The 20,783-nt window shown below is 43.8% G+C and overlaps 1 protein-coding gene across 1 annotated transcript in view; it reads left to right on the top strand.

The window, feature by feature from the left end:
- KIAA1549 (KIAA1549 ortholog) overlaps positions 1 to 20,783 on the top strand; it is a 103,418-nt gene that overhangs the window by 66,258 nt on the left and 16,377 nt on the right. Inside the window, exons 13-16 of the mRNA XM_045564137.1 lie at positions 7,814 to 8,019; positions 8,877 to 9,100; positions 10,227 to 10,380; positions 13,275 to 13,592. Coding sequence (XP_045420093.1) covers positions 7,814 to 8,019; positions 8,877 to 9,100; positions 10,227 to 10,380; positions 13,275 to 13,592 — 902 coding nt within the window. The remainder of the gene's footprint in view (positions 1 to 7,813; positions 8,020 to 8,876; positions 9,101 to 10,226; positions 10,381 to 13,274; positions 13,593 to 20,783) is intronic.

Here is a 20,783-nt window from a genome sequence, read left to right on the forward strand (position 1 = left end):
ACTTCAAACGCTAAAAGTAAAACTTTAAAAAAGAAATCTGCACAATGAAATATTCATCATTTGTATGGTGAATTTCTTAACATCGTTTGTCACCATCTGACATTGTATTGGTGTCTGCCTTGAGGCAAGGGACTGGTGCCAGAGCTTAGGGACTCACCGAGTATGTTTTAAGGTTAATGATCTCACTTCATGCTTCATTTTTAGAGTCTTGACCAATTTTCCTGCCCAGAGGTCAAGGAGGAATCACAGTGAAGCCAAAGTCTCAAAAACTGCCCCAGGATCCAGTGACTTTCTTAGGAACCAGTTCAGGGACTCCACAGCCTTCACTGTTAGGAAGTTATTTATTTTTCGTAGGTCTAGGCCCATTATGTTTAGTCCTATGCCTAGATCTTTCTTCCAGGAGGAAGTTTCGTGTGATCAGATGATTTAGCATATTTGCACTGGGGTTCACATGTAGCTTTGTAGCCAGGTAGGAAATGAACCTTGCTGCCCTTCTAAGAGTATGACCGTGAGACCGATGCCCTATAATAAAACTATGCTCACAGGTCTAAAAAGACTTGGAAAATTTTTTTTGCACACTGGCAAGGTCCCTTGGTTTTAGTTTAATAGATTCTATTAAATAAATGCACTAGTATGGCTGTTGTATTTGTGGGAGCTTCGTTATATTTTAGGACTATGTTTCAGTAATGCAGAGATAATTGGGAAGCCTCAGGATATTATTTTTAATAGTAATTTTTATACTTACATTTTTTAATCAAAAATTTCTCTGTATGAAAATGTAGTGCAGAGTGAACTGTATTCTATAAATGAGCAGATTCTGGACAGAAGCCCAAGGGCCTCTTTTGTCATTGACATACTTGTGGCCTGGCAAGTCCCTGAGCCTTCAAGGCTCCCGTGGGACTAAACTACCTCATCCTTGAGATTCCTTCCAGCTCCTTCCGGATGGTTCTTTTATAATGTTAAGAAGGTATCCCCTTAGAATAAAGGAAGTGTTTTTTTCTTTGGATCCCATTCACAGAATCTTAAAAATTATTTAACACCATGGTAACAGGTGTACTGTTTCAGATAGAAAGGATTAAAATCTGGTTTTGGTCCTGGGAAAGAAATATTTGAAAAAGAAAAAAGAGCTCTAGATTTTCTCAATTTCTGTTCATTGCTTATCTGAGAAAACCTTGCTTTTAGTGCCTTTATTTAACTCCTTCTGATAGCATTACAACCAGTATATTCTACAAGAATAACAAAAATCAAATACCACTCTTAGCATATGTTCAGAATCCAGGTAGTAAGCCTTTCAGCTCTGGGACTGGGAGTGGACTGTGGATCAGATTCAAGGATCCAAGTGGATCAGATGTTTCTGTGAATACTAGAAGCTCAGGTGCTGCCATTATAATTTTAAGAGACTCCAGAATCTGTGTATTATTTTCATGTTTTAGGAAGATAGTTTTCCCACTACAAATATCAATTCACTTTTAAAACTTTGTTTATTTCTTAAAAGGTGCCATAAGATAGCTTTAATGCTGCCATAAAGGTATTTTATTGCTTGCATAGAACTTAAATACCCTATAAAAAGATTCTGAGTTTTTATCATAGCTTTTGATTTATTTTGTAATTCACGTAATAATCCTCCCTTTCTTGCAAGTTATAATGAAGTGACTTGCATAATGGAGGCAGGAAGTGGCTTGAGAACCTTCCTCCATGGTGCCCTGGGACCAGCGTGCCCTCTCACTACTGCAGGTAGCACAGCCTCCAGCTCTATTTAGGCTCCTTGGCAAGGCTCTTTTTCTTTTTTTTGAGCCCTAGTCTCACTCTGTTATCCAGACTGGAATGCGGTGGCAAGATCCTAGCTCACTGCAGCCTCGAACTCCTGGTCTCAAGCAATCCTCCTGCCTCAGCCTCCCAAGTAGCTGGGACTACAGGCACGAGCCACCATGCTGGCCTTGGCAAGGCTTTTAACAGCCATCCCAAATCATCTGGCATTTTAAAGACCCACCTTGCAATGGAAGCTGAATAAAGACCATTGTTTCCGTTTTGGTAAATTCAAAGTTGTGCTTTATTCTTTTCCCAGCTGACTGTTTTTTAGAAGGTGACTAGACGGTGATGCATGACCTTATAACCATCCATGGACCCCTGCGAGATTATTCACTCAAATATCACTGTGTTCACTGTTATTGCAGCTTTAAAATAAGTCACATCATTATAACTGGCTACCCTTACTGAAGATGTGATGGGAGAGATGAGATAGGAGGTGACAGTATTGCTGTGCTACCATTGCTGTGTCCATGTACAAATTACAGAGCTCTCCTTCCTCTTTATCAATATGTCAAGTGTTCTTTTTTGTGGTGAGAAATACCAAATAGGTAAGGATTGTAAAATACAGAGTATTTTGTATACTTTTTAAGTAGTTAGAACTTCATTAATTTGAAATTCACAATTCTAAATTCTAGAATTTCATGTGGACACTAAGGTGACATTTACTTTTGCACATGCTAAAAAATTTACAAAGCAAATTAATAGTTTTAATAAGATTGACTCCATATAATTACAAAGTTTTTAAAGTAATTTTGGAGTTCCCATTTATAAAATGATTAAGATCATAAAGTATAATTCTCATCTTTTCATTAAGATATTTGTGTTTATTGCCTTAGTCAACCTCTATGTCTTCTAGGTGGTCATTAAATATGAAATGTCCGATTTCAAATTAAAAGTGTAGTTTCTTATATTGCAAACAAGAAGCAATGCAAATAATCAAAGTGTGCACCTAAACTGTCCACACAGTTTTGCCATCTTAACAGTAGCTTGTCCATGCCAGCAGTGAAGAAACCTGGAGAGTGAGTGGCGATGAAATTGCGAAAGGTGTTTTTTCACAGCTTGTTGAGAATTGAATATTTTTCCTTGCAATAAGTGGTCCAAAGCCTGGAAGAAGTGGTCATCACTTGGTGCAAGTCTGGTGAATACGGTGGATGACAGAGAGTTTCCAAGTCCAGCCTCTGTAGTTTGAGCAGCTTTGCTTGTGTGACATGTGGTCGAACGTTGCTGCAAGAGGATTAGCCTGTCTCTATTGACCAATATTGGCTGTTTAATCACAAGAATCCTCATCATTTCTTCCAATTAGTTGCAGTAGACATCCGCTGTAATCAATTGACTAGGTTTCATGAAACTGTAATGGATAATACCAGTGCTGGACCACCAAAGAGACACCATTAGCTTTTTTTGATGAATATTCAGTTTTGGACTGTGTGTCAACACTTCATCTTTAACCAGCCATTGTGCCAAATGCTTGCAATTGTCAAAAAGAATCCATTTTTCATCACACATAACAATTTGGTGTAGAAATGGTTTGCCTTTATGTCATGACGGCAAAGAAAGGCAAGCTTTGAGATGATTTCTCTTCTGATGCTTGTGTAATTCATGTGGAACCCATCTATCCGGCTTCTTTACCTTGCCAATTTGTTTCAAATGGTCCAATATCGTTGGAATAGTAATGTCAAACCTTGCTGCTAATTCACAAGTAGGTTGAGATGGACTTGCTTCCACTATAGCTTTCAGTTCATCATTATCCACCTTGGTCTCAGGTTGCCCACGTGGCTAATTTTCAAGATTAAACTCACTAGAATGGAACTTCTCAAAACATCAACATACTGTGCGTTCATTAGCCACATCCTTCTCAAACACTATTTCGAGCTGCCTGTGCTGCATTGGTTCCATGATGGAACTCCTATTTGAAAATAATGTAAATTTTTGACTTATCCATGATTTCACAAAAATTACTCTAAAAAAAAATTTGAAAGGTAATCACAAGCCAAAATGTGCATTTGAAAGACTAAGGATGTACCTTCACAATAAACATAAAACAAGTGTCAGAGTAAAATGTCAGAAATATCAACTGTCAAACTTAGTACTTAAGGAAATCGGACATGTCATATTTGATAATCTAAAGATTCCTAGGGCCTCTTCAAAGTCAACTTGCATAAACTTAGTTGCGGTGACTGTAGTCATTGAGTCATCCATTCAGCAAGTGCTAACTAAGCGCCTGTGATGTTAGGTGCTGGGGATGCAATGAGGATGAGATAAATGTGATTGCTGCCTCACAGGATAGTAATGTGACCCATGCATTAGTAAAGATGCGACTATATTTGCCTGTAGATAGTGAAATGGCATTTCTTTAAAAATGTGTTGTTGCTTTGGCATTTCAGTAATTCAAACTGACTTTTCTTCTGTCCTTCTGCTTTGTTGACATTGTCCTATTATCTATAGTATAATTTCTTTCTTTTTTTTTGCTTAAGGAGCAGAAATTTATTTTTTTCTTTCTTAAGTTTTTATTTTAATCAGTAGGTAAAAATTGTATATATTTATGGTATATAACATGATGTGTTTTTGCTTTTATTATTTTTAATTGACACATAGTTGTACATATTTATTTCAATACATGCGTACAATGTGTAATGTTCAAATCAGAGTAATTAGCATATCCATCACCTCAAATATTTATTATTTCTTTGTGTTGGGAACATTTAAAATCTGCTCTTCTAGCTATTTGAAAATATATGACAAATTATTGTTAATTATTGTTACCCTATAGGGCTATGGAACGTGAGAACTTACTCCTTCTCTCGTAGCTATGCCTTTGTATCTGATAACCAACCTTTGGCCATTGCCGCTTCTCTCCTGCCCTCCCCCACCTCTCGTAAGCACTGTTCTACTGCCTGCTTCTGTGAGATCCCCTTTTTTAGCTTTCACATATGGGTGAGAACATGCAATATTTATCTTTATGTGCCTGGCTTATTTTACTTAATGTCCTTCAAGCTCATCCCTATTGCTGCAAATGATAGGATTTCATATTTTTTTATGGCTAAATAGTGATGTTTTAATAAATGAATACATTATGGAATGGCTAAATCAAGCTATTTAACATATGAGGTCTGTCCAGAAAGTATCCAGCCATGTAATAGGAAAAATAGAGACATTTATTGAAGACAATACAAGAAACATTGTACATAGGACAAGGATGCCTCATTCCCCTTCAAAGTAGACACCTCGTGACCTTGCACAGTTCTCCCAGCGTCTCTTAACCTCACCTGTATACACATTCAGCATTCTCAGGTGTTCTGCTTGTTGCAGGCCTTCCAGAATGTGGATCACTTTCAAGAGATTCTTGACTATCTTTGAAGCCTTTGTGTCACACTTTTATTTGTGCTGCACTCATTGCATTGTCCCCGAAAGCCTTCTGATTCATCCGAATAGTTTCCACAAAGGAATGTTCAAGCTTAACACAAAATTTGATGCAGATTCGTTTCTCTGCTCGCTCAGTCATTTTGAATGCGACGGCCACACAGTACACATGCGCACTCAACGGCATCTAGTGCCCCAGTGACTAGTCATTGTTCACGTATGCACATCCCAGCCCACTCTCCTTGGCTGCCAGGTTACTTTGGTGTTGCGCTAACCGGTCTCGTTATATTAACAATGGCTGGCTACTTTCCAGACAGACTTGTGTGCATTACTTCACATACTTTTTTTTTTTTGTGGTGAGAACACTGCAAATCTCTCTTAGCTATTTTCAAATACATAGTATATTGTTACCAGTTGTGGTTACCATGATGTACAGTAGATCTCTTGACTACATAGTGCAATTTCTTATCATTAGTTTTTAAAAATAATATTTGAAGAGAAAGGAGTTTTGATCCAAAGTCCCTCCTTGCCTTCAGGCCAGATTCCCACAGCATCAATCTGTATTTGTCCATTGTACTTTCCATTGGTCATTATTATCTGTGTAGGTTAAAAAAAAATTGTGTAATGTGTAACAACCAACAACAAAAAAAATGTGTTACAAATTAAAAAAAAACCCTCTTTTCAGCCATTTCAAAGGGCTGGGCTCTAGGCAGTATGGAAGCCTGAGGCTTTTTGGTACTTCTTACCTTCCCCTCCTCCACTTAGCCCCTTAGAGGCCTAAGGCTTGTGCATCCCCTGCTTCTCCTATTGCAATTGGTGACCAATGAAGCAAGGATCTGTGACCGCAGCGGGGAGAGTGTGGGCTAGGAGTGTGGACAGGAAGGAGCCCAGGCACAGGCCGCTGCTCTGGTGGTACCCGGGCAGGGCTGACAGCACAGTGCGGAGGGGCCTTTTCTCCTCTGCCACCTTTGTCTCCCAGCAACTCAGAGTTCTCTGCCACCCTGGAGGAAAAGTGATCTCCTCTTTAGGAATCAGTAGCTTAATGGGCCACCCTTTGTGACATTTGCTGTGACTGTGTAAGTTTGGTTAACAAGGCTAGCTTGTCTGGAGAGACTAATGATCTCCTTTTAGACATTATGCCTGCAACTTGAGTAGCTGCCACCAGATGAATGGTGGTGCCTGGCTGGGCTTGCATTGCACAGTCGGGCAGGCTCCTTCTAGGCCTGGGCAGGGAAAGAAAGCCTGAGAATAGCTGGGACCCGGATAGCTGTGCCTGCTTGCTAAGAGAGACGTCAGTCATTCAGTCATAAAAATAATTTCTAATGGCTTGGGATGACAAAGGAATATAATTAAAATTGAGAGAACATACAAAGACTTACACACCACTGATGTGCATTCCTTATATGAAATACCAACTACTGTTGCTTACTGCTTTGCTCAACTCTGTCTTTTTTACACTGAGGAGAAACCTCTATGTTTTTCATTTATGCTTTTGTTTAAAAACAGCTTCTGCATGCTCTTACTCCTTCTGTTGGCCTGCTGGTAGTTTATTTTAAAGCAGCATCCAGGTGACAGTGGCTGATTAGAGGGAGGGAGGGGATCAGTTGATCTTAGTATGACTAACTGGTTCTTCCAATCCACTCAGCCTCCCTCTCTCCCTCTCTCTCTCTCTCTCTCTCTCTCCCCCCCCGCCTCTCCCCCCTTCCCCCTCCCTCTCTCCCTCCCTCCTTAAAATTAAAGTTTATTGGGATTATTTTTATTATAAAAATAATACTCAGAGAAAATCCCATTACAGAAAATATAAGACATAGGAGAAAAGCACCCATTATACCAAGATTCAGTCTCTCTTGACATTTTTAAGTATTTCTTTTCTGTTCTTTTTCTACACATTTAAATGTCTTCTTTTTCTACAGGTCTGATTAGTTTTTTAAAAAATTTATCCTGGTAAAATATACATAACATAATATTTACCCTTTTAACCATTTTTACATGTATTCTTCATTTCTTTTTAAAAAGTGGGAACTAATTCCCTTCAGGCAACACCTTTTTCTTCTTATGTGTCTTCAACTTTGTTTTCTTTTCCACGTCAGAACAGAAAAGCCGGAAGTGGGCATTGTTCACTAGTACATGCCTGTGTGTCCTCAGTCCCCTTGTCTTTTGTTTTCTCAACAGTGTCTATCTCATTGCCTTGGCAACAAGTTTATATCATTCCAGTGAGCCTCCCTCACAGATGATAGTAGAAGTTATGAGCTGCTGTAAATGTTTTTTCTAAAAGTTCTGTGAATTGTGTGTTGACTCCAGAGCAAGTTCAGGCTCCTCATGTCCTTTACCTTTTCTTACGGAAGGTTCTGAACCATATTAAGGCAAAACAGGATAGTTTTTGAAACAGAGTGACATAATGATTTCCTCACATCTTTTCTAAAGGTATTTGTAATTTTGAATAAAGCTGGAAGAGACAATATTTAACCGAGACTATTTAAGCTCAAATAGTGAAATTTCAAGTACTCTGCCACTTGGAATGGAGATGTATTTTTGGTCAGGGGCTGATCAAGGATTCTTTAAGGAATAATCCATAATTTGGATTATTTGCTATTTCTTTAAGATGACTTTATGTGTTTATTTTTTGCTTTTCCTTCTGTTCCAGGGCCACCACTCCCCAGCTCAGGGAACGAGCAGCATTCCTCAGCCTCCATCTTCGAGCACGTGGACAGGATTTCACGCCCCTCGGAGGCCAGTCGGCGGGTGCCCAGCAAGATCCAGCTGATCGCCATGCAGCCCATCCCAGCACCCCCGCTTCAGCGGCCCCTGCCGGCCGACCGCGTGGCAGAAACCAACAAAATCAATAAAGAGGTATTTGTTTTTATTAAAAAGTATGTCATTAAAAACACATTCTGATTTGGTCAGTGCTTGAAAATGAGTGAAAGGTACAACGTCCATGGATTAGTAAAGATATGAGCTACTGTCAAGGATTCTTAATTTAAAACATCACATTTTGTTTTAGATCAGGTGCTGTTCAAGGACAGTGTTTGACACGTAGGCAGACGTACAGAGAAGAGTTAACATGGCAAACCTGAAGCAGCTCCCCTTACAAAGTCAGACTTTGGTCCTTCTGATCCTCCTCATTCGTTAAGACCTAGTTCAAGTCCCATGTGGCTGGTGGTGACGTGTCTCCATTTTTGTGGGTGTCACCCTGGGGATGTGGGGGGGGTCGCGTGTGAGGCGCTAGTGTGGGTAACACCAGGGGATTATCAGTAGGTGGGTGTTCTGCTGTAGGGCGCACACGGCGTCTTTGCACCTATCAGTCTTATTTAGAAATCTCTTAAGGAGCGATAGTGGGTATGGAAAATATTTATTCTCAGGGCATATTGTATCTAGTTACCAGACATATGTGTCTTCAAAATTGTCACTGGCCAATTTCCAAGGTTTGAGTGATTTTTTTCCCCCTGACAGTGAAAATACTTCCTCCTGTGCACCACGCAGTGGTGGGAATAAAGCGCGTTGGGAATAAAGCGCGTTGGGGTGGCAGGTCCCTGTCCCTGCAGGGCTGCGCCTGTGCTCACGTCACCCACGTGGGGCCCACAGACCGCAGGTCAGGGGTGGGGCCGAGGAATGTCGCAGCACGGCGTTCCTAAGGGGCTTCGCACGCGTGTGTCTCCGAATCCCCTGAGGCCACCCGCGGCTGTCGTCCCTCCCGTCGCCCCCCGCAGATCCAGACGGCGCTGCGGCACAAGTCCGAGATCGAGCACCACCGCAACAAGATCCGGCTGCGCGCCAAGCGCCGCGGGCACTACGAGTTCCCGGTCGTGGACGACCTGTCCTCGGGCGACACCAAGGAGCGACACCGGGTGTACCGCAGGGCGCAGATGCAGATTGACAAGATCCTGGACCCCACGGCCAGCGTCCCCTCGGTGTTCATAGAGCCCAGGAAGAGGTGGGCAGGGGTCCTGCGCCGGACAGCTGGGGCGGGCGCGCAGTTGCCACCAGGAGCAGAACGGGGCCCCTCTCTGCTGTCGTAGGGCCTGGGACAAAAGGGCCCCGTCCATTTTCATGTAAAAGTCTCTGAAAACGAGTTGGAGAGGCGCAGAAAGGCTGTGCAGGCAGCTAGGAGGACTTCCATCCTGCCCCGGGGTGTAGAAGCCCCTGCTTTGTTCTGTCCTCTGCACCCCACTTGCCTCAGAACATGTTCTCTGGGTTTAAGCTGCCTCTTCACATGCAGCATGTCTACAGCTGTACTCATGCTTTCCTTCTCAAAGCAGCCCCTTCTGTCGCTTCCTGGGCTCTTCCCGCCACCTGTTCTTTCACTTCCGTGTTTCATCTCCTGGGGAGTCACCCGGGCTGCTGGGGGCAGGGGGTGGACTCATTTGTTTTCTCACAGTCCTCTGCAAGGTCTGGGGTCTTACCTTCCCCCACCCAGCCTCCCAGGCTCCTGCCCCAGGGCGCAGATGCATTTTTTAAAACACTTCTCTCATTATGGCCTTCTCTGCTCACATCCTGAGATGGCTTTTGTTGCCTGCCGTGTGGAACCTGTGCTCCTGTCGCAGGCAGGGCCTGCCCTCCATCCCAGCTCTTTTCCACTGTCTGCCACAGAGACAGTACTGCCACCCAGGAGGGGGGCACCTCCTTGTTCCCCAGATGGTCACCTGCCTCCCCTTTCCTGCCGCATGCTGGTGACTGCCCCTCCCATCTTCCTCCCACAGCTCCTGGGCTGCAGGGCCCACTCACTGGTCAGACCCAGTTTAGGCCTGGTGGAGCCAGCCTGGCATTGCTGGCTCACGTTGACCCCTTTGCTTTCTGGACATCCAAATATAACTGGATGATGTTATGGCTACGGATTGCCTGGTATTGTTCTCTGTTGTTCCCTGTGTGCTGATGAGTCTGTTTAGGTAGGCTCTGAGCTTCCTTAGAGCAGAAACCGTGTCTTGCATGTTTGTCTCTTAGGAGGCATCAGCACAGTGGCCAGCACGTTGTAGGTACTGAGAAAACACTTAGCGCTTACTTGGTAAGCCAGTGGCAAGAGGGTTATTTCTTATGAAGATAATTTCTTTTTTTCCTGGCAGTTCACGGATAAAGCGGTCTCCTAAGCCTCGCCGGAAACACCAGGTCAACGGCTGTCCTGCCGACGCTGAGAAGGACAGACTCATCACCACAGACAGTGATGGCACTTACAAAAGGCCCCCCGGTGTCCACAACTCTGCCTACATTGGGTGCCCGGTGTGTAACGCTGACTTCTGCTTCTGGACTCAGGGAGGGGTGGTGCTTAGGAAAATATGTTGGTGGCAGAGGGGAAACCACGGTGGTGGCTGCTGCCCCGTGTGGTGGCTGATGGCCGGTGGCTGACGCGCCAAGGCCAGCTGGGTCATGAAGCGTGGGGGGTGAGGGTGGCCACTCCTTTTGAGGGGAGACTTGAGCATATCAACCAGGAGGCTGCTGAGTGATAACATCTGGAAACATACTCCATGTTTCTCCTTTCTGTATGTCAGCTTCTCTCAGGCTTCAGAATGGGAACTTCTTGAGGTTAATTGGAACAGAGAGAGAGAGAGAGAGAGAAATGTCCAGCATGTTTTTTCCTTCCCCCAGTCCGAGGGTTGTTTGGGTTTCTTGATGATAGGAAGGTTATTCAGGGTTTTGTTCCCTCCTCCTGCACCCAGAGTGTTAAGAAGATAGTGTATTTGCATGTGTATGTGTGTGTGTCTGTGTGTATCTATGTATTTATTTATTTTTATTTTTATGGGACAAAGAACTTAATGGAAATTAAGAAATAAGGAATGAATCATTTTTTTTTTCCAAACTGAAGGGGGCACAGACAGAATTTCTTAAAGTGTTAAAGGCAAACATTGACAGCATTAAGACACAAATACACAGACCCCATTGAAGAGGGAAGAAGAGCCAGCCTCACCGAGGGGCTGTGAGGGACACAGACACAAAGCCACCCCACGGCGGAGCGGGACAGTCACTGCGCTCCTCAAGCCCTATGCCATTGGAGTGACCGTGCCTTGTTGCACGAGGCCCCTTCCTCTTTCTGGAGGCAAACTCACAGGGCCAGCCTTGTTCAGAGAGAATTTAGCAAAGGCATATCCTTGGAGATGGGATTTGTGATTTACGTGATCACTTTAGGTGAGGCTTCTGCAGCCAGCCATTTCTCACTATTTCTAACCTGAGGTTTATATTTTTCTCTTAAATTACACAAATAACTAACACTGAAAGGCACTAAATACAATTAAAACAAATGTGCCAAAGATCCACTGACATGAGGCCTAAATGTAACTCAATCATCATCATCTGAAAGAAGCAGACTTTCCTTGGGACCTTCCTGTATATCTAGTGTCCTAAAGACTGACTGTGACCCTCATAACCTGCTCATGAGGACCGGTGTGATTCCAGAGAGTTGGAAAGTCTGCACGTCAGACTATTCTCCTCCTCAGTAGAACAGATGGAGTAGTTTCTGTGACTTTAAGCTCCTCAGATGAGCAGCCAGATCGCTGGCAGTTCTCGCAGTAGATGGTGCTTTTGTGCTGCCCTTGGGTTTTTGGAAAGGTGTTTTGTCTGGACTTGGTTTGATCTGGGGAGGGTGTCCCCTTGGCACCCCCAGGTAGTCACCTGGAGCTTTTGTCTGTCCGGAGCAGGGACTTCCTGCGGTGTGGAGCTAAGGAATGGAAGGAAGGACAGAGTCCCTCTCCCTTCCCTGCCCTGGCCAGCCTGGGCTCACTCTCAGGGCAATCTCCAGGGAGCCTTCTCAGTCCCTGTCTTCTTTCCTAACTGAGTTCCTGTGTGTAGTGCCACTGGGTTTTGCGTGGGGAATAACGTGTGTCGATGACCCTAACTTGGGCTTTTTTTATGGTGGCTCGCACCATCTGTTTTTTCTTCCTTTTTTGCTAGGCAGACAGTGCAGAGGTTCCTCCTCCATTGGGTAAAAAGAAGCCTTTTCCTGGAGAACACGACCTCAGTCAGCTGCCCGTCTTCCATGGCTCCTCTTTTCAGACTCCCTAACGTGACTGTCTTTCTCAGATGGGCTTACTTTTCACCCTCTCTCCCTAAAAATTCTGAAACGCATACTTTCAAAGATAATGTCTTTCTCAGAACTCGCTCACCTTTTCTAAGATTATTTTTCATCTTCAAGATCGTACTGGGGATGTGCTACATGTTTTTGAATTACTTTGAGTTTTCCACTTTCCCTTCAAAGTATCTTCTCCTTGGCCGCTCACGGTAGGTCACGCCTGAGGGCACAAGGTCCTCAGCCCCAAGGGCAGAACCTCTTCTCTCTTGGGTGTCTGCTGCAGTCACCGTGATATTTGGGCTCATGGAGGCTCTAAGACCAGAAAGGGCTCTTCTTCCATTGGTTCCCTGTATTGCCTCTTGTAGTTTACCCAATGTACGTTATGACAATGTTTTCCTCACAACGCAGTATCAGTCAATAAGATTTTTAAAAAATTTTTGTTACTTATATTCCTGCCTCTCAAACAGTGGATATAGAACAGGGTTTAAACCTTTCTTAATGACTCATGTTACCCAGAGATACCGCCATTTTAAAGACAAATGGTTTTTTGAATAAATAAATAAATAATCGTCACTATTTACTATTGTAAATAGCTGTTATGATAGGTATTAATATTATAATTAAGTACAAGTACGTTTATACGTACAACACAGTCTTAATGTGGTGGTGACTCTGACCTCTTTTAGGGGTTTGTAGGACTATTTCTTCTACTGTCAACAGTCAACAGACTGCTTTGCTTTTTGGTTTCTCTGTGGAAAGTTGACTAGGTTTCTCTAGTATATATATTTTGAAATGTGTTTTTTGGCTGCTCAGGGGCTTTTAGTAAAAATGTCTACCTCCAGGTACTGAAGTGCATTTCTAATAGTTGAGTTTTCCTGAAAACAATGATCTTTGCCTATTTCCACTTTTTTTTCTTTTTTCCTGATTCAAGCCTTTTTCCTCCGTGAAATGTAATGCATAGTCCTCAGCTGTCATTTTTTAATGCTTAGGATAAACCTTTTCCTCAGTGTCAGGGAAATGGTTAAATTCCATTTTGGCCCCAGAGTTTTGTTTTAGGGTCACCACGAAAGCCTGTGTGTGATTCTTCGCTCCTTTACCTCCCCAACTGTAGTCGGATCCTGACCTCCCAGCCGACGTGCAGACGCCATCCTCCGTGGAGCTCGGGAGGTATCCGGGCCTGCCCTTCCCCGCCTCCCAGTACATCCCGCCCCAGCCGTCCATCGAGGAGGCGCGCCAGACCATGCACTCCCTCCTGGATGACGCCTTCGCCCTGGTGGCCCCTAGCAGCCAGCCCGCTGGCACTGCAGGTGCAGGCCCAGGGGTCCCGCCTGGCCTGCCCATGAACAGCACCCCTTCCCGGGAAGAGAGGCGCGCCGCCCAGTGGGGGTCCTTCTACAGCCCAGCCCAGACAGCCAGCAACCCATGCGGCGTAAGTACTGGCTTTCTAGAATTCTCTCCTGGCAGGGTGTTGGAGATTTGTTGCCTGACTGCCTCTCTGGCTTCCTGCAAAACACTGATTGTATTTGGTAAGAACTAAAGCTTGGGTCTTAGTTTTTATTATCTTCTGCTGAGTTAATTCTTAATGTGGGAGTCATCCTTTTATGCCACTCTGATACTTGGTTTGTTGAAGACTGGAGGAGGATTTTTCGGGAAGCACCTTCCTGTTTTCCTCGCAGTATCATGAAATAGAGGTGGGGTAACTGTCAAAACATATTGTCATTGATGGGTCCATAAAAGATGCAGTTTAGGATATACTCAGATACTTTAACTTCTTGTGTGGCCACGTGGGACTGAAGCCCTGGAGGCTCTCGGAGCGTAGGCGGCAGCTGGTCCACAGGTGAGCAAGGACGACCATTCTCAAATGTCAGCTTTCCATCTGGGGAGTTGACATTTCAGCATCTCACCTGCCTTTGTTATCATTTATGTTTTTCCTATTCAATCAGTCCTTTCAAATTTACCTTCTTATGACACGGAAAAGTAAAACTCAAGTGACACGAATATTGTTTTCTTTTAATTTCAGGTGAAATGGTTAGACTAAAAGATTTGACTCTGAGGGCCGGGCACGGTGGCTCACTCCTGTAATCCTAGCACTCTGGGAGGCCGAGGCAGGTGGATCGCTCAAGGTCAGGAGTTCGAGACCAGCCTGAGCAAGAGCGAGACCCTGTCTCTACTAAAAATAGAAAGAAGTTCTATGGACATCTAAAAATATATATAGAAAAAAAAAAAGATTTGACTCTGGAGAGAAATTAATAGGTCACAATTTAAATGTATTAATCAGGGAGTGTTTTACTGGGGCCCTCTGATTTTGTTACCTTTATTAAGGTGACATTGGGTGGCAATAAACATATGTTAAAAGAATTATTTTTATGTTTGAAATTGGTTTGAGTTTTCAAAATAGGTCCTTGGCAATAGATTGTTTCATTCCAGGCATGGGTGGCACAGAGGCTGCAGTGTGGATAAGCACTACCACCTGGGGGCGAGAATACCATTCAATCTAATCGTTATTGTTTTTAATGCTAAAATATAGCTTGATTCAACAATAAATATTAAACTACAAAAGTACAGCTGGTGGTTTATAATCTTTCAGGAAATGGAGGTACAGAATGAAACTCAGTGAGAAAGTAAATGTGGATGCAGCTGCTATCTGGTCACTTTAAACTTTTCTCATTTGCTTATTCGCCTGCTGTATTCCGGGACTTCTGGGTGTCGGGGATAGAGTGGTGCACAACACAGTCCCCGTTCTGCAGCTGTCACGTTCTGGTGGAGGACGTGCGGACGGTCAGGATAGGCATTCCAGCACAGCGTGGGAGGTGCTGCGGCGGGGAAGTGATGTTACGGGGCACGTAGCTGAACCTGGAGGTGTTTGAAAAGGAATTTCTGGACAAAATGACATCTAAGGAAAAAGTCTAAAGGATAATTAATTAGTGGTTGTCAGTAGAAGGATATTTTAGGTGGTGGGAAGTACAGCAGAGACACAGAAATTAAAGTATATGGGACAAACTTCCTCTTCTGCACAAGATGGAGGAAGAGTCTGGGTTTACCTTCCTTTCTGAAACAACTAAAAAAACCTGAACAGCATATGTGGGTCTTCACGACACTGGACTTAAGGTGACAAAGGACAGGGATTGATGAGACGTGAGTTGAGTCCTACAGTCGCCCCAGCGTATGTCTGGGGAGTTTCTAGCCACAGTGCAGGAGGAGGGCCCCAGGCCGAGCGCAGTGGTCTCCCTGAGTTGAGGAAACGAGTTGGAAGTCTAGACAGGAAAGGCAGCGAGTTCCCAGTGGGGTGTACAGGAGAGCAGAGAGATGTGCCAGGAAGGAATTCTAGTGACCTGCAGAGAATCTGCATCGGAGGACTGATGGGTGTAAGGGTGTGAGGAAACTACCCGACTGGGGAGAGAACTACCCAAAAAACTTATGGGGAACAATCCCCAGAGTTCACACAGGCCTGTGAATAAGTTCTTGCTATGGACTGAACTATGTCCCCACCAAATTCAGATGTTGGGGCCATAACCCCCCCATGTGTCTATGCTGGAGATAGGGCCTTTAAGGAGGTAACCAAGGTTAAATGAGGCCTGGTGCAGTGGCTCACGCCTGTAATCCTAGCACTTTGGGAGGCCGAGGTGGGAGGATTGCTTGAGGTCGGGAGTTCGAGACCAGCCTGAGCAAGAGCAAGAGCAAGACCCTGTCTCTACAAAAAATAGAAAAATTAGCCAGTCATGGTGGCACGTACCTATAGTCCCAGCTACTCGGGAAACTGAGGCAGGAGGATCACCTGAGCCCAGGAATTTGAGGTTGGAGTGAGCTATTATGGTGCCAGTGCACTCTAGCCTAGGCAACACAACAAGACCCTGTCTCAAAAAAAAAAAAAAAAAAAAAAAGATTATATGAGGCCATAAGGGTAGAGCCCTGATTCAATAGGATTATTGCCCTCCCTTACAAGAGGAGGAAGAGACACCAGAGTGCTCTCCCCATCATGTTAGGACATAGTGAGAAGGCAGCTGTTTGCAGGCCAGGAAGAGAGCCCTCATCTGAAACTGAATCTTGCCAGAACTTTGATCTAAGACTTTCCAGCCTCCAGAACTATGAGAAAATAAATTTTATTGTGTTAGGCCATCCTTTCTGAGGTATTTTGTTATGGCAGCCTGAGCAGACTAATAGCGTTCCTTCCCACAGTCAGTGAAAAACTGCGTAATTCATGGAACATCAGAGTACTCAGAAAAGTTTTGCCTCAGTAGGGGGGGCCAAGATTAGCCTCAGATTAAAACTGCTGTGGTTCTACTTAACAAAGCATGAAACCTGAACCCAAACAAAGCTCAAGAATATTTATAGAAACACAAAAATATCCAGCATCTAATAAGGCAAAATTAATAATGTTTGATATCAAATAAAAACTAAACAGGCATCAAAGAAGAAAGAAAGTGACACAGATGTTAGAATTGGTAGACAAGATGTTAACAGAATTATTACAATGGAGTTCCATATGTTCAAGAACCTAGAGGAAGGATTGACATATTAATTAGAGGCACTGAAGATATTAAAGGATACAGTTCAGACTTAGAGATGAAAACTACAATGTCTGAGATGAAAATATACTGGATGGGATTAATGGCAGATTATATATTGCAGAAGAAAAGATTAGTGGGCTTGAATACATAGTAATAAAAACTATACAACATGAAACAGAGAGGTAATAGACTAAAAAAATGAATAGAGCTTCAGAGAACTGTGGAACAACTTCAAGTAGACTAATATGCATGTAATTAGAGTTCCTAAAGAGAAAGGAGGAGACAGAAAAAAATAAATAATAGCCAAAGCAATACTGAGAAAGAAAAACAAACCTGGAAGCATCATACTTCCTGACTTTAAATTATGTTACAAAACCATAGAAATGAAAACAGTATGGTACTAGCATAAACACAGAAAACACAGGCCGGGCGCGGTGGCTCAAACCTGTAATCCTAGCACTCTGGGAGGCTGAGGTGGGTGGATCGTTTGAGCTCAGGAGTTCGAGACCAGCCTGAGCAAGAGTGAGACCCCGTCTCTACTAAAAAATAGAAAGAAATTATCCAGACAACTAAAAATATATAGAAAAAATTAGCCAGGCATGGTGGTGCATGCCTGTAGTCCCAGCTACTTGGGAGGCTGAGGCAGGAGGATCGCTTGAGTCTAGGAGTTTGAGGTTGCTGTGAGCTAGGTCAATGCCACAGCACTCTAGCCCGGGCAACAGAGTGAGACTCTGTCTCAAAAAAAAGAAATAAGGCAGATACAGAAAGAAAAATATTACATGATCTCGTATATGAAATCTAAAAATATATATAAATGAAAAAGTCAAATATATAGAGATAGAGAATAATTTTAACAGTGGTTACCAGAGATGAGGGGGGAGGAAATGGGGAGCTGTAGGTCAAAGGATACAGAGTAGTGGCTATGGAGGATGAGTAAGTAGAGAGATCTAATGTGTAATACAACATGAGAACTACAGTTAGTAAAATTATATTGGAAATTTTTGTTAGGTAGATTTTAGCTGCTCTTGTCACAAAAAAGCAACTATGTGAGATGATAGACACGTTAATTTGCTGCACTATAGCAACCATTTTACTATCTATATGTGTCCCATAACATCATGTTGTAAATCTTAAATATACACAGTAAAATTTATTTATAAAACAGGAAATGATAGGTAAAAATTTTCCAAATTTGGTGGAAACTGCAAATTCACAGATCCACAAAGTTCAATGAACTCTATGTACAAGAAACATGAAGAAAACTGTACCAAGAAACATTATTGCTTAAAACAAGTGATAAAGATCTTGAAAGCATCCAGGAAACAAGGGCATGTTATATACGGCAGAACAAAGATAAGAATGACAGCAGAATTCTCCTTGTCCAGAAGACAGGAACAAATCTTCTAAGAACTGAAAGGAAAAAAATGATCAATGTAGAGTTTTATATCTAGCAAAAATATCTTTTAAAAACAAGGGGGAACTAAAAACTTTTCAGATACATAAAAGCTAAAAGAATGCATCGCCAGCAGACCTGCATTATAAGAAATGTTACAGGAAGTCCTTTAGGCAGAAGTAAAATGATACCAGATGAAGATCTGGATCTACATAAATGAATTAAAAGCACTAGAAATGTAAATATGTGGGTAATTATAGAAAACTCTCTTCATCATTTAAAGCTTTTAAAAAGATAATTGGCCAGGTGCGGTGGCTCACACCTGTCATCCCAACACTTTGGGAGGCCGAGGTGGGAGGATCGCTTGAGCCCAGGATATAGTGATTGTGGAGGCTGAGAAGTCCCATGGTCTGTGGTCTGCAAGCTGGAGACTAGGAAAGTCAGTGGTGTAGTTCAAGGACTGAGAGCTGAATTCCAGTCTGAACCTGAAAGCTTTCAAACCAGAAGCTCCAAGGGCCAGAGAAGATGGATGTCCCAGCTCAAGTAGTCAGGCAGCTCAAGAGTCTGAGTACGCATCCAACCTTCCTCTGCTTTTTCTTCTCTTCGGTCGCCCAGTGGATCGTGTGATGCCCACTCACATTAGGGAGGGCGATCTCAGTCCTCTGATTCAAATGATAATCTATTCTGAAAACACCCTCACTGACACACCCAAGAATAGTGTTTAATCAAATATCTGAGCATCCCGTGGCCCAGTTCAGTTGATCCATGAAGTTAACCGTCACAGTATGTTCCAAGCAGCGGGATGAACTCTGGCTGACTAGGGCAGGGTGGACAGAAAGAGTGGTGAGACTTGAGGCAGGAGAGGAAAACAAGAAGCTTCCTGTGGTTATAGGGCCTACACCTCACCCTGAGGGGAATGGTTGCACATGGAAGGGTTTTGAGCAGGCAGAGATGTAACTGGGTGCACAACATGGTCCCCATTCCTTTGTGCCTTTTTGAAAAACAAGTCCTGTTTTAGAGTGGAGAATGGTTGGCGAGACCAGAAGCAGAGAGACAGGCTGTAGTACTCTCGGTGAGAGCGGGGCTGCTCCGCCTGCTGTAACGCAGTGCGTGGACTCGAGGGGAGGGACCAGCCAGGCCCCGCGTGCTTAGTTGCTGATGGCCCTGAGCCAGCATGGAAGAGGGGTTCGAGGATGCAGGAGAGGGGACACTGTGGATCCCGAGCACCAGTGCGGGAATTATCTTTAGAAATGAGGGATATATTTCTTCCAGTGTCATGGGAGGGAAGAAGGAAAGGTTGGGCACGGATAAAATCAAGTTGTAGTTGGGTGGCAGGAGGTAGAGGACCAGCTGTCTCATGGCTCTGTCCTCACAGCAGAGGAGGCAGAGAACGAGGGGCGAAGTGTGGCAGGGCAGGAGTTTGGGGAGAGGAGAGATTTGAAGGGCTGACTGGGGAGGATGAGGGGAAACAGGGACACAGGAACAGCTTCTTGGCCTTGAGACCCTTGTTGAGATTGTCCGTCATGAGATTATAGTGGCACACATTGAAGTTCTCTAGTTTTGTTGGTCAGCGTGCAGACACCCTGGTGCAGGCCGTGGGTTGAGGGGAACTAGGGCTTTGTCCGGTGAATGTGATAAAAGGACAGAAGGCAAGAGAGGTGCAGGTGAGAGGTGCGGTTGAAGCGGAGCTAGGGTGTGCACTGAGAGGAAAGGTGTGGGAGGCTCGGGTCATCTAAACATGCCATGGCTTGGTTATTTTTCCTCTCGAGTCCATCCACTGCGTTGTACTAGTTGGAGCCACCGTCCTCTCTGCCAAGGCTATGGCGCCAGCTTCCTGATGGTCTCCCTGCCTCTGGACTTGGATGTCAGCTGGGAGCAGCTCTGGTGCTAAGGACAGCAGGTGGCTGGCAGGTGAAGTGTGAGGTGTCGGTGCTGAGTAGGCCACGTTCTCGAGGTGCATCCTCAGGGCGACAAGAGGACTTGGAATGAAGAAGAAGACCAACAAGGAGCCACTTAAGTTCACCTTGAGTTTTCCGAAGGGAAAGTCTCAGCTCAGCTTCTGACCTGACCCTGTTCACTGCTGGCGCCTCATTGTTGCTTCTCTCTGCACTGGGCCTTTCCTTGGTACCCCCGACTGCCAGCGAACCCCGCAGCCAGCTCTCCCCAAATGCAGCAGGAGTCTGTGTACTCTGGGGCTGCGGTTGGGGGCCACGTCATGCTGCCAGAATCTTTTGTTTTTTCCCTGGGCCACCACTTTCCTGAGTTTATAGCATGATTCTACTCCTTTACTTGTTTGGTTCCTGCTGGAGGACTTTTAGCAGTAATTTTTGACAGATTTGCATCAAAATAAATATGCATCAAAATAAATTTCTTACTTATTCATTATTCATAGGTGTTGGGGATTAAAGATTCCAGGTAATGCTTTCATCTACCCGCTTAACTGTGAATTCAAATCCATAGTAAGATTTTTATAAGCACTGTTATTCAGTGGTTTTCTCAGCATGGACTTTTGATGTTATCCTGATGTATTTTGATGAGAATGATAGCAATTTTAATCTAGTGGAAAGCCAGAATCATTAGCTCTATCTGTGGATATCTAATATAGTTTCAACATATTTATAAATTGGTTTTAAAGTTACTGTTGCCAGGAGGAATCTGATCGTCCTTTATTTGCTGCTTCTGACTATAGTAAAAACCACAGGAATGTGGATTTCAAGGT

The sequence above is a fragment of the Lemur catta genome, chromosome 11 (genome assembly GCF_020740605.2).
Source record: "Lemur catta isolate mLemCat1 chromosome 11, mLemCat1.pri, whole genome shotgun sequence".
Classification (NCBI taxonomy): domain Eukaryota; kingdom Metazoa; phylum Chordata; class Mammalia; order Primates; family Lemuridae; genus Lemur; species Lemur catta.